Source organism: Cervus elaphus, chromosome 2 (assembly GCF_910594005.1).
Source record: "Cervus elaphus chromosome 2, mCerEla1.1, whole genome shotgun sequence".
NCBI lineage: Eukaryota > Metazoa > Chordata > Mammalia > Artiodactyla > Cervidae > Cervus > Cervus elaphus.
Window position 1 is genome coordinate 30,912,001 of NC_057816.1, and position 13,512 is coordinate 30,925,512.

Genomic DNA, 13,512 nt, shown 5'->3' on the forward strand with positions numbered 1-13,512 from the left:
CAGGCCGCAAGTTCCGAGCCTGTGCACCTCAACTACCGAAGGCCACGTGCTCTAGGGCCCAAGAGTTACAACTCCCAAGGCCTGCGTGCCCTGGAGCCTATGTTCTGTGACAAGAGAAGACACTGAAATGAGAAGCCTGCTCGTTACAACAAAGAGTAGCTTCTCCTTGCTGCAACTAGAGAAAGCCCGTGCAAAGCAACAAAGGCCCAGTGCAGCCCTAGCTAAACAAGTAAAAATAAACCGCAAATGAATTAGATGTGAGCGATACACTAAGAGACTGGGGGTGTTGGGATTATTATAAAAATCTGGGTGCATTCCTCATTCTCCCAATGACTTTAGGTTTTTGTTGTGCTTTAAGACTCGGACATGACTTAGTGACTGAACAACAACAAAAAAAAGTAAACAAACTTAGAAATCATAGCTGGTTCATTTGGAAGTATATATAAGCAAGTGAATACAGAATTCAATCAGCTAAAATACCCTCAAAGGAAAGACCTTGAGTCTATGTCAAAATGTGAGTGAATATTTTAAAATGTATTAGGTATGTATGCAGTGGATTGCTTATAAAATAATCACAATATTCCTCCCCAAATGCAGGCCTGTATGCAATATGACTTGGTTGTTCCTCTCTATCAAGAGCTAACGTCTGTTGCTACCTGCCCTACCTTGAATCTGGACTGGACTGTGTCATTATCTTTGGTCTGTGGAACATTAGCAAACACCAGATTGGGAGATCCTTAGAAAGGCACATGCACTGGGGCTTGACCTCTCTCACTACTGAGAACCCAGCACCACCAGGCAAACACAAGTAAAGCTAGCCTCCTTGAGGATGAGTGACCAAAGGAAGGGAGACCACAGTCATTCCAGGTAAGACCCTAGACATGTGGATGAGGCCATCCTAGACACCCAGTCCAACCAAACTGGATGAGACCAGAGAAAGCGCTCAGCCATTATGCAGAATGTGACAAACAAGTATTTTAAGCCAGTAAGTATTAGGTAGGTTTTTTCGACATGATCAAATGCAGGCTTAGACCAAAGAAAGTGGGAAAAACCACTACACCAGTCAGGTATGACTTAAATCAAATTCCCTGTTAATACACAGTGGAGGTGATGAATAGATTCAAGGGATTAGATCTAGTAAGCAGAGTGCCTGAAGAACTGTGGGCAGAGGTCCAGAATACTGCACACGAGGCAGTGAACCAAACCATCCCAAAGAAAAAGAAATGCAAGAAGGTAAAATGGTTATCTGATGAGGCTTTACAAACAGCTGAGGAAAGGAGAAATGAAAAACAAGAAAGAAAGGGAAAGGTATACCAATCTAAATGCAGAGTTCCAGAGAATAGCAAGGAGAGACAAGAAGGCCTTCTTCAAAGAACAGCACAAATAAACAGAGGAAAATAACAGGAAGGATAAGATTAGAGATCTCTGCAAGAAAATTGGAAATATCAAAGGAACATTTCATCCAAAGACAGGCACAATAAAGGGCAGAAACGGCAAAGGCCTAATAGAAGCAGAAGAGATCAAGAAGAGATGGAAAGAATACATAGAAGAACTGTACAAAAAAAGATTTTAATGACCCAGATAACCACGATGGTGTAATCAGTCACCCAGAGCTAGATATTCTGGAGTATGAAGTCAAGTGGGCCTTAGGAAGCACTGCTGCCAATAAAGCTAGTGGAGGTGATGGAATTCCAGCAGAGCTACTTAAAATCCTAAAGATGATGCTATTAAAGTGCTGCATTTAATATGCCAGCAAATTTGGGACATGCAGCCATGGCCACAGGGCTGGAAAAGGTCAATCCTCATCCCAGTTCCCAAGAAGGTACTAAAGAATGTTCAAATCACTGGACAACTGCTCTCATCTCCCATGCTAGTAAGGTTATTCTCAAAATCCTCCAAGCTAGGCTTCAGCATTATGTGAAACAAGAACTGCCAGGTGTTCAAGCTGGGTTTAGAAAAGGTAGAGGAACCAGAGATCAAATTGGCAACATTTGCTGGATCACTGAGAAAGCAAGAGAATTGCAGGAAAACACATACCTCCATTTCATCGACTACGCCAAAGCCTTTGTGTATATCATAACAAACTGTGGGACGCTCTTAAAGAAATGGGAATACCAGATCATCTTACCAGTTTCCTGAGAAACCTGTATGCGGGTCAAGAAGAAACAATACCCTGTATGTAACAACTGACTAGTCCAGGATTGAGAAAGGAGTATGACAAGGCTCTTATTGTCATCCAGTTTGTTTAACCTATATGCTGAGCACATCATGCAAAAGGCACCTCTGGATGAGTTACAAGCCAGAATCAAGATTGCTGGGAGAAACAGCAACAACCTCAGATATATGGATGATACTACTCTAATGGCAGAAAGCAAAGAGGAACTAAAGAGCCTCTTGATTAGGGTAAAGGAGGAGAGTGAAAAAGCTGGCTTAAAACTCAACATTCAAAAAACTAAGATCGTGCCATCCAGTCCCATACTTCATGGCAAATAACAGGGGGAAAAGTGAAAGCAGTGGAGATTTTATTTTCTTGGGCTCCAAAATCACTGTAGCTGGTGAGTGCAGCCATGAAATTAAAAGAAGATTGCTTCTTGGCAGGAAAGCTGTGACAAACCTAGACAGTGTGTTAAAAAGCAAAGACATCACTTTGCAGGCAAAGGTATGTATCAGTCAGTTCAGTTCAGTCGCTCAGTAATATCTGACTCTTTGCGACCCCATGGACTGCAGCACGCCAGGCTTCCCTGTCCATTGCCAACTCCTGGAGCTTACTCAAACTCATGTCCATCAAGTCAGTGATGCCATCCAACCATCTCATCCTCTGTCCTCCCCTTCTCCTCTCACCTTCAATCTTTCCCAGTATCAGGGTCTTTTCCAATGAGTCAGTTCTTTGCATCAGGTGGCCAAAATATCGGAGCTTCAGCTTCAACATCAATCCTTGTAATTCAGGACTGATTTCCTTTAGGATTGACTGGTTCGATCTCCTTGCAGTCCAAGGGACTCTCAAGAGTCTTCTCCAACACCACAGTTCAAAAGCACCAACTCTTCAGCACTCAGCTTTCTTTATAGTCCAACTCTCACATCCATACATGACTACTGGAAAAACCATGCCTTGACTAGACAGACCTTTGTGGGCAAAGTGATGTCTCTGCTTTTTAATATGCTGTCTAGGTTGGTCATAGCTTTTCTTCCAAGGAGCAAGCATCTTTTAATTTCATGTCTGCAGTCACCATCTGCAGTAATTTTGGAACCCCAAAAAGTAAAGCCTGTCACTGTTTCCCCTGTTTCCCCATCTATTTGCCATGAAGTGATGGGACCAGATGCCATGATCTTAGTTTTCTGAATGTTGAGTTTTAAGCCAACTTTTTCACTCTCCTCTTTCTCTTTCATCAAGAGGCTCTTTAGTTCTTCTTTGCTTTCTGCCATTAGGATGGTGTCAACTGCATATCTGAGGTAATTGATATTTCTCCCAGCAATCTTGATTCCAGCTTGTGCTTCATCCAGCCCAGCATTTCTCATGATGTACTCTGCATATAAGTTAAATAAGCAGGGTGACAATATACAGCCTTGACATACTCCTTTACTGATTTGGAACCAGTCTTCTGTTCCATGTCCAGCTTCTTGACCTGCAAACAGATTTCTCAGGAGGCAGGTGAGGTGGTCTGGTCCTCCCATCTCTTGAAGAATTTTCCATAGTTTGTTGTGATCCACACAGTCAAAGGTCTGTAATCAAAAGTCTGTATAGTCAAGGCTGTGGTCTTTCCAGTAGTCACGTATGGATGTGAGAGCTGAACCATAAAGAAGGCAGAGCACTGAAGAATTGATGCTTTCAAACTGTGGTGTTGGAGAAGATGCTTGAGAGTCCCTTAGAGAACAAGGAGATCAAACCAGTCAATCTTAAAGTAAATCAACCCTGAATAGTCATTCGAAGGACTGAGGCTGGCTGAAGCTCTGCTGTGGGCTTAGTCACTCAGTCATGACTGAGTCTTTGCAACCCCATGGACTATAGCCTGCCAGGCTCCTCTATCCATGGGAATTCTCCAGGCAAGAATACTGGAGTGGGTTGCCATGCCCTCCTGCAGGGGATTTTCTCAACCTAGGGGTCGAACCCAGGTCTCCCACACTGCAGGCGGATTCTTTCCCATATGAGCCACAAGGGAAGACCTGGATAAAGCTACCTGATGCAAACAACTGACTCACTGGAAAAGACCCTGATGCTGGGAAACACTAAAGGCAGTAGAAGAGGATGACAGATGATGAGATGGTTGGATGGCACCACCAATTCAACAGACATGAACTTGGGCAAACTCCAGGAGATAGTGAGGGACAAGAAAGCCATGGGGCGCTGCAGTCCATGGGGTTATGAAGAGTTGGACAAGACTTTGCAACCGAACAACAACAACAACAAAAATGCTAACAGACCACACATCATTTATTTCACAATTCCTTGTTTTAAATTTTTGAATTAACAGACCATTAAGCAGAGAGGATTATATTGGATAAAAATGCTTCCACTGTAGTACTTTTAATCCTCAATTTACAAATAAGCAAACTGAGGCCAAGACAGGTTAACTAACATTTCCAAGTTCACACAATAGGTGGCCAGGATCTGAACCTGCATATTCTAACTCAGGGTGAGGGTTGCTTAGGAGGGTCCCTGGGATACTGGCTCCACCTTCTTGAACAAACTGACCTTGGGTTCTTTAAAACAAGTCCAGGCCAGGTGTAGAAAGAAGTTTTTGACTTAACGTCTTTTACACTCTGAATTTCGATTCACATGAATTTATTAACAATTCAAATATTAAAATGAAAATTTTACTTAATAAAGTTTTATTTAATATATCCAAAGGGACAACTTTCAGACATTACTGATGTAGGAGGATAGGATTATGGAGGGCTATACTGCTTTCTAACTTATGCATTTTATAATGATTAATTTTATATACTGAACAAGTTTACTCTGTAATCAATTTTTAAAAATAAAATTGTTAGAAAAGTATATAGTCTATGCATGAAGGGGGATAGTACAGAGACAGACAAGTGGAGAGGCTTCATCTATGCCAAGGGACCTGCCATCCAAGGTTTCCTTGAGGGTCATCTGCAGAGTGCTGCCCAAGGCACCCAGGGAGAAGGGGTAGGCGGTTTTACACGGCCACCGTAAGACCTCAATGCAGTACTGGCCCTGTGAGATTGTGCGCTTGGCCCCGATCACCTCGCACCTGCTCCTGACTCTGATCAAGTCAGAAACAAGTGCCAGTGAGGCTGGAGCTATGGAGAAAGCAACCTAAAATATTTAAGCTTCTCATTTAGGTGTCTCTGACTAAAACTTTAATGTTCAAGGCAGTTTAGACTTTGGGTTATTACTCTGGATTAGACACTTAATGCTGAGCTAAGGCTTCTTGGTGATCAAAAAGAACTTAAAAATTATCTCAGCGTGACTAGAGAAACTATGGAATCTGAGTGAGATCTTATTCAGGGGTAGGGAAAGACCTAGCTCAGAGAGCAGATTTCTGCTGTGGGCTATTGTGTCTGACTCAGTCATCCTGCTCTATGCTGATAAAAAAAAATACAGGCTCTATAGCACTTAACTGGTTAGCTGGGGCTCTCTTCATAGATAAGTGATGGGATTTAGTTGCACGTGTAAACCAGGTGTTCAGATCCCCATGCCTCTAACCATAAGCAGTAGCTGGATATTCACACTCTCCTTTCCAAAAGTATTTTGCTTAGGACACACAGTGTTCATTTTGGAATCAAGGATACTTGGTTTTCTCCGCAAACCTCATGTCACTATCATTGTTGCTGTGCCTTCAGAAAGGAGGGGTTGCAGCAACAAAACTCTGGAGTCAGACCTCATTCTGAATCTTGCATCATGTGATGATGTCAAGGATCTTAAAAACATCAAATTTCAGTTTTCCCACGGGGATAATCCTAGTGGCTAACCCAGAGGGCTGAATTACGTTATGCATGAAAGACACATTGTGAGGATTCAAAACAGAGTGATTATTATACCAATAATAACAATTTCTGCCTGAAAATCACAGAAGGATCTGGGTAAGAGAATAGAGACTGCCCCCTCTCCAATCTCACATAAGTCTCTGCTCTTAACTAGTTCCCCTGGAGACTGCACAGTGGGCAAGGTAGGGTGGAGAGGGGACAGAGACTCCTATTGTACCAGACTTGGAAGGACAATCTGGGCAACCAGCTCACCATGAAGTAGTAAGGGTGATTTATCTCCCTCAGGACCTGAAGATTGTCTGTGGTCACTGATTGAATCTTGGAGCACCAGGCCAGTGAGAAGAGCCAAGGTTCATTGACGAGGTATAAGTTGATGCTGATGTTAGCCGCTTTATATTCTCTGGGAAGAAAAAAGAACCCACAGGAAATTAAGACTTAATCTCACGCTCATCATCTAAAAGGGAATCGGTCACCAGATTTGTAAAAGGTTTTTGCTTAAATCAAAAGAAGCAGTTGGTCATGTGACATCTTATGATACGACATGCTGAATTAGCTCATGTTGCAACGAGGACAAAGGACTAGATTTAATACCTTTGCTCCTGTACCAACAGTAGTATTTTATTTTTCTATTTTCTAAATTTTTATTGAAATATAGTTTATTTACAGTGTTGTGTTAGTTTCAGGTTTATAGCAAAGTGATTAAGTACATACCTATATCTAAATCTATATTCTTTTTAGATACTTTCCAGTGTAGGTAATTATAAGATCTTGAGTATAGTTTCCTGTGCTGTACACAGGTCCTTGTTGGCTAGCTATTTTATATATAGTAGTGTGTTTATTTTAATTCCAAACTTCTAATTTATCCCTCCCCCCTATCTCTTTGGTAACTATAAGCTTGTTCTCTATGTTAACAGTAATAGAAGCATTTTAGTAAATTACGTGCCCTAAGACAAAAAAGGAAGAAAGAAAGGGAGGGAGGGAGGGAGAAGACAGGAAAGCCCTGTTAGAAGGAAAAGGCAGTCCACTGCAGTATTCTTGAGAGCTTGTTTGGAGGTTCTAGCAGGGGAACGCAGCTACTAGTATACCCTTGACGGAAGACTGGCCCTCCTCTATCAGGGATGGTCGTCCTCTTTGACCGAGCGTGCAGCTTCGGGAGGGACGCACATGGAGCGGTGAGGGAGGAAGGGGACACCTGCCTAGCCAGCCAGCTCAGCCAAATCAACCCTGGCGATCAATGGGGTGACAGATGTCGCAACCAGATCGCCCTCACATCCCCACTCCAGTATTCTTGCCTGGAAAGTTTCATGGACAGAGAAGCCTGGCAGGCTACAGTCCATGGGGTTGCAAAGAGCTGGACGTGACTGATGTCATGTAACTATTCCTACAATTTGCACCCGTAAGCTGATATGCTCCAGCTCCAGCACACTATTGTGTAGCAAATGTACTTACTTTCAGCAGAATGCTTAACACCCATTACTCTATCTGCTTTCCTATCAGTCTTCTTTACTTGACTGTAGCAAATTAAAGGCAGAGACTCTGTTACTCACCTCTCTATATCTAGTACCTGATTCATAACAGTTAACTGAAGGAAAAAAGAAATGAATACCAATCTGGTAAATATTTATACTTCAAATATAAAGAATTTTTTAAAGCACTTAGTAGGGAAAATGGAACCCAAATTTCCCTATGCACTGCATGCTAAGTCACTTCAGTCATGTCCAACTCTTTACAACCCCATGGACTACAGCCCACCAGGCTCCTCTGTCCATGGGATTTTCCAGGCAAGAATTCTGGAGTGGGTTGCCATTTCCTTCTCCAGGAGATCTTCCCAACCCAGGCATCAAACCCACATCTTTTATGTCTCCTGCACTGGCAGTTGGATTCTTCACCACTAGCACCACCTGCATGTCAGTAGATATTTGTGCACTGTCTATAGAGACAGAAAGTAAGTAAAGCATCTAGTAATTCTAATCAAGTTGTCACTTTCAGGGAAAACTTCTCACAAAATATACCACGTAAATCCCTTCAGAAAATTTGTTTTAACCCTGAGATGACATAGCATATTGGAAACAGCTGTGTGCAGTCTGCATTTGAATCTAGCTTTGTCTTGTACTAGCTTCGCAGGCTGTTAGGCTCAGTATATAAACTGTAAGATAAAAATAATACTACCAATTTCACAGTAGTGCTTGCGATTAGTTACCCAATATGCTAAAACTGTCTCTAAGACAATTCTTCAGATCACCAGAAGATTAGGAAACAGAAATAAGGAAACAGTAGCAAAACTTTTTGAAGCCAGCACACAAAAACCATTCACAACTTCTATATATTAATAATGAGCCTATAGAAACTGAAACACAACATACCATTAACAATTACCCCAAAGAAATATAAATACATAGGTATTAACAAGCATAGGATCTGTAAGCCCAAAACTACAAAGTATTGATGAAGATAATCAAAGAATATTTTAAAAGTGAAGAGACACATGTATATATGAATTGGAAAAGTCAACATCATAAAGATGTCAATTCTCCTCAAACTGATCTGTAGGTTAATGCAGTTCTTATCAAAATACCACCAAGTTTTCCTTGGTTTGTTTTGTTTGTTTTTTCTGTACAATTAACCTGTGCATGGCTGTAGCCTGCCAGGCTCCTCTGTCCTAACTGATTCTAAAATGTATGCCAAAAGGCTTGGTCCCAAATTAACTAAAATTATATTGAAAAAGAAGAATAAAGTGAGAGAGAATCACTGCACCCAGTATTAAGGCATATTGTATAGCTACAATAATCAAAACAATGTGGTATTAGGGAAGGAACAGACATATGGAACAGTGGAACATAATTTTAAACCCAGAAATAGATCCACACAGATGTCAAAATGATTTTTTACTAAGGTCCAAAAGAAATGTAATGGGATAAGAAGTTTTTTCAACAAACTGGACTAGAGCAATTGGCCAAAAACATACAGGCATAGGCAAAAAGAAAAAGAAAAAAACATAAAATTTCAACCTAATACCACACACTTAATATAAAAATTGACTCAAATGGATCATAGACAAATACATAATGTAAACTATAAACCTTTCAGGAAAAATTGAGACCTGTGGGCTAGACAAAGAACTCTTAGACTCGACAGTAAAAGCAAGATTCATAAAAGGGAAAACTGATGTTAGACCTAATCAAAATTTTAAAACTCTTGTTCTGTGGAATACTGTGTAGGAGATGCTACAGAAATAGACTGGGACAAAATATATGCAACAAAATATCCAACAAAGGATTATATCTATAATACAGAAAGAACTCTCAAAATTCAACAATAAAATTCAGTTAAGAATGATAAGACATTTCATTGAAGAGGACAGACCAAGGCAACTAAGAACATGGTAGACGTTCAGTATCATTACCCACCAGAGAATGAAATTAAAACCACAGCGGGATATCACTACACACCTATAGAAGGGCTACAGTAAAAAGGACAATGGCTGGAGTAGGAAATGGCAACCCATTCCAGTTTTCTTGCCTGGGAAATTCAAAATTCCATGGACAGAGGAGCCTGGCAGGCTACAGTCCATGGGGTAACAAGAGTCAGACTCAACTGACTTTCAATTTCAAAAGAAAAAATGAGAAAGAAAAAAAAAAATCACCAGCTAAAAGTCACATATTTGGTTTTGATTTCTGGAGAAGATCAGATTTTTTTAGTACTCATATGTAGGTTTTCTCCTTTTCTTTAGTATTAAAGGACAAAGTTGAAAGAGTATTCTATATATCTATGAAAATTAAAGTGCACATCAAATGTATATCCGATCACACAAGGATTGATTTATTAATACTTGTACAGCCTTGTGAAAAGTGTATGATGCACCAGGTTCATTGGGGGCACATTCATTCTCACAGAAAAGAGCAGCATTTCAGGGTCAGGAACCATGGCAAAAACCACCAGATGATCCAGCAATCCTACTCCTAGGCATATACCCTTAGGAAACCAAAATTGCAAAAGACACATGTATCCCATTGCTCATTGCAGCACTATTTACAATAGCTATAACATGGAAGCATGTCCATGCCCATGGATGTCCATCCATCGGCAGATGAATGGATAAAGAAGTTTTGCTACATATACACAATGGAATAGCTCAGCCATAAAAAGGAATGCATTTGAGTCAGTTCTGATGAGGAGGATGAACCTAGAGCCTATTATACAGAGTGAAGTGAGTCAGGAAGAGAAAGATGAATATCGTGTTCTGACACACATATTCAAAACCTAGAAGAATGGTGGTGAAGAACTTACTTTCAGGGCAGCAGTGGAGAAACAGACGTAGAGAATAGACTTACGGACAAGGGGAGAGGGGAGGAGACAGTGAGACGCGTGGGAAGAGTAACATGGAAACTTACATTACCACGTGTAAAATAGAGAGCCAAGAGGAATTTGTTGTATGGCTCAGGAAACTCAAAACAGGGGCCCTGTATCAGCCTAGAGGGGTGGGAGGGGGAGGGAGATGAGAGGGAGGTTCAAAAGGGAGGGGATACATGTATACCTACGGTTGATTCATGTAGAAGTTTGACAGAAAACAATAAAATTCTGTAAAGCAATTATCCTTCAATAAAAAGTAAAGGGAAAACAAACAAAACTATTACTTACAAAATGTTAAATTTAAAATATTGAAAACTTTAATTTTCATATCAGATATTTCAATATCCATAAAGCAATTAAATCGCAAAATAATTTCTATTCGGTGTTGGTGCATTAAATGGGCTAGCACTGATTTGAGATAATAGAATAAACTGAACTATGGACTAATATATATAAATAAATCCCAGGGTAGGTTAAAAAAATAATTTGGAAACCAATTATGTTCAAAATCTAAAAATAAATGGAAATATATGACTTAAAAAGACACAAAACCAAAGTCTCCATGCCTTGCAGACTGCTGATTAGAAGCTTCAGGGATTTTCACAACATAAATCTTTGTTTTGTGTGCTGTTTATTCAAACAAATTAATTCAACAACGTGCAATAAAAATTTTCTCAAAGCAAAAACAAAAAAATAAATGACAATGGCAAAAACTGGTAAGGACAGAGAGGCTCTGAATCATCATACAATGCTGGTGGGATGTAAAGAGGTACAGGACCTCTGAAAATGTTTGAAAGTGTCTTACAAACTAAATAAAATTTACAAAGTTTCTTATAAAACCTTGAAAACTACTATACCCCAGCAATTGTATGCTTGCCATTAATCCATTAATCCATTCTTGCCATTAATTCTAACCATTAATCCCATAGAAGTAACAATTTATATTCATGGCAAACAATTCTCAGAAGATAGCAGAAAAAGAACCCCCAGGAACCTGATCTCATCCTGGACAATTACACTGGCGAATCTGTCTAATGTAACTATTAATATTTTTATTCTATGGAGTCTATTGAAGTCTTACAACTTTCAGGGAAGCTCTAGATGTCCATAGTTAATAAGTTATAGCTCAGTTCAGTTTAGTCACTCGGTCATGTCCGACTCTTTGCAGACCCATGAACCTCAGCCTGCCAGGCCTCCCTGTCCATTACCAACTCCTGGAGTTTACTCAAACTCAGGTCCATCAAGTCAGATGCCATCCAACCATCTCATCCTCTGTCTTCCCCTTCTCCTCCTGCCCTCAATCTTTCCCAGCATCAGGGTCTCTTCCAATGAGTCAGCTCTTCGCATCAGGTCGCCAAAGGATTGGAGTTTCAGCTTCAATATCAGTCCTTCAAATGAGCACCAAGAACTGATCTCCTTTAGGATGAACTGGTTGGATCTCCTTGCAGTCCAAGGGACTCTCAAGAGTCTTCTCCAACACCACAGTTCAAAAGCATCAATTCTTCTGCGCTCAGCTTTCTTTATAGTCCAACTCTCACATCCATACACGACTACTGAAAAAACCATAGCCTTGACTAGATGGACCTTTGTTGGCAAAGTAATGTCTCTGCTTTTTAATATGCTATCTAGGTTGGTCAAAACCTTCCTTCCAAGGAGTAAGCGTCTTTTAATTTCATGGCTGCAATCACCATCCACAGTGATTTTTGGAGCTCAAAAAAGTAAAGTTAGACACTGTTTCCACTGTTTCCCCATCTATTTGCCATGAAGGGATGGGACCAGATGCCATGATCTTAATTTTCTGAATGTTGAGCTTTAAGCCAACTTTTTCACTTTCCTCTTTCACTTTCATCAAGAGGCTTTTTAGTTCTTCTTCACTTTCTGCCATAAGGGTGGTGTCATCTGCATATCTGAAGTTATTGATATTTCTCCCAGCAATCTTGATTCTAGCTTGTGCTTCATCCAGCCTAGCGTTCCTCATGATGTACTCTGGGTATAAATTAAATAAGCAAGGTGACAATATACAGCCTTGACATACTCCTTTTCCTATTTGGAACCAGTTTGTTGTTCCATGTCCAGTTCTAACTGTTGCTCCCTGACCTGCATACAGGTTTCTCAAGAGGCAGGTCAGGTGGTCTGGTATTCCCATCTCTTTCAGAATTTTCCACAGTTTATTGTGCTCCACACAGTCAAAGGCTTTGGCATAGTCAATACATATATAAACAGCAATTACATATATGGGGAAAGTTACAAAATGACCACACATGTCCAGGGACAGGCACATTAGAGACCTGAGAAGACCTTAAGTTTATACCCCCAGGCTGACTGTTAGCATAGAGAGAGCCAAAATACAAACAAATAACAAAAAGCAGCAAACCCTGGGGAAAGGGAGAATCTGATTTCAAGAGTTGCCAGATAATTATTTTCAAATGTCCAGTTTTTAAGAAAAATCACAAAGTGTAAAAAGAAACAAGAAAGTACTTTTCATTCAAAGGAAAAACTAAATTTAAAAAAAACTGTCCCTGGAAAAGAGCTGATGGCTGATACACAAAATAAAAACTTTTTAAAAAACCATCCTAAAGATACTCAGAGAACTAAAGAAAGATGTAGATAGAGTTTTTTAAATATATGAAGAAAATGGAAACATTAACAAAGAGACAGAAAACCTAGAAAACCCTAGAGCTGAATTCTAGAGCTGAAAATCACAATAACTGTAATGAAAAACTAACTATTAAGATTCAAAGGCAGATTTGATCAGGCAGAAGAAAGAATGAGTGAACTAGAAGATAGATCAATAGATATTTATGATTCTGAAGAAAAAAGCAAAAAAGATTGAAGAAAAGGGAACAGAGCCTAAGATATCTGTGGGACATCATAAAACAAGTCAATAGGTGTATTTTAAGGTTCCAAAAGAAGGAGAGAGAAAGAGGCAGAGAGAATATTTGAAGAAATAATCACTGAATGCCCAAATTTAACAAAAGATACAGATGTAAATATCCAATGAACTCTAAGTAAGATGAACTCAAAGAGGTACACCCTATGACACACTCTAATCAAACTTTCAAAAGCCAAAGGCAAAGAAAGAATCTTGAAATCACCAAGAGAAGCAACTTGCCACATACAAGGTAGCCTCAATAACATTCTCAGACTTCTTGTCAGGCTTTGGCAGACAGCAGGCAGTGGGTTCAAATATTCAAAGTGTTAAAAGAAAAA

The 13,512-nt window shown here is 40.0% G+C and overlaps 1 protein-coding gene across 1 annotated transcript in view; it reads right to left on the reverse strand.

Annotated features, from left to right (window-relative positions):
- Positions 1-13,512, reverse strand: part of LOC122706427 (glycerophosphodiester phosphodiesterase domain-containing protein 4-like) — a 109,941-nt gene that overhangs the window by 10,141 nt on the left and 86,288 nt on the right. The window contains exon 14 of the mRNA XM_043921561.1: positions 6,205-6,352. Within this exon, the coding sequence (XP_043777496.1) occupies positions 6,205-6,352 (148 nt within the window). The remainder of the gene's footprint in view (positions 1-6,204; positions 6,353-13,512) is intronic.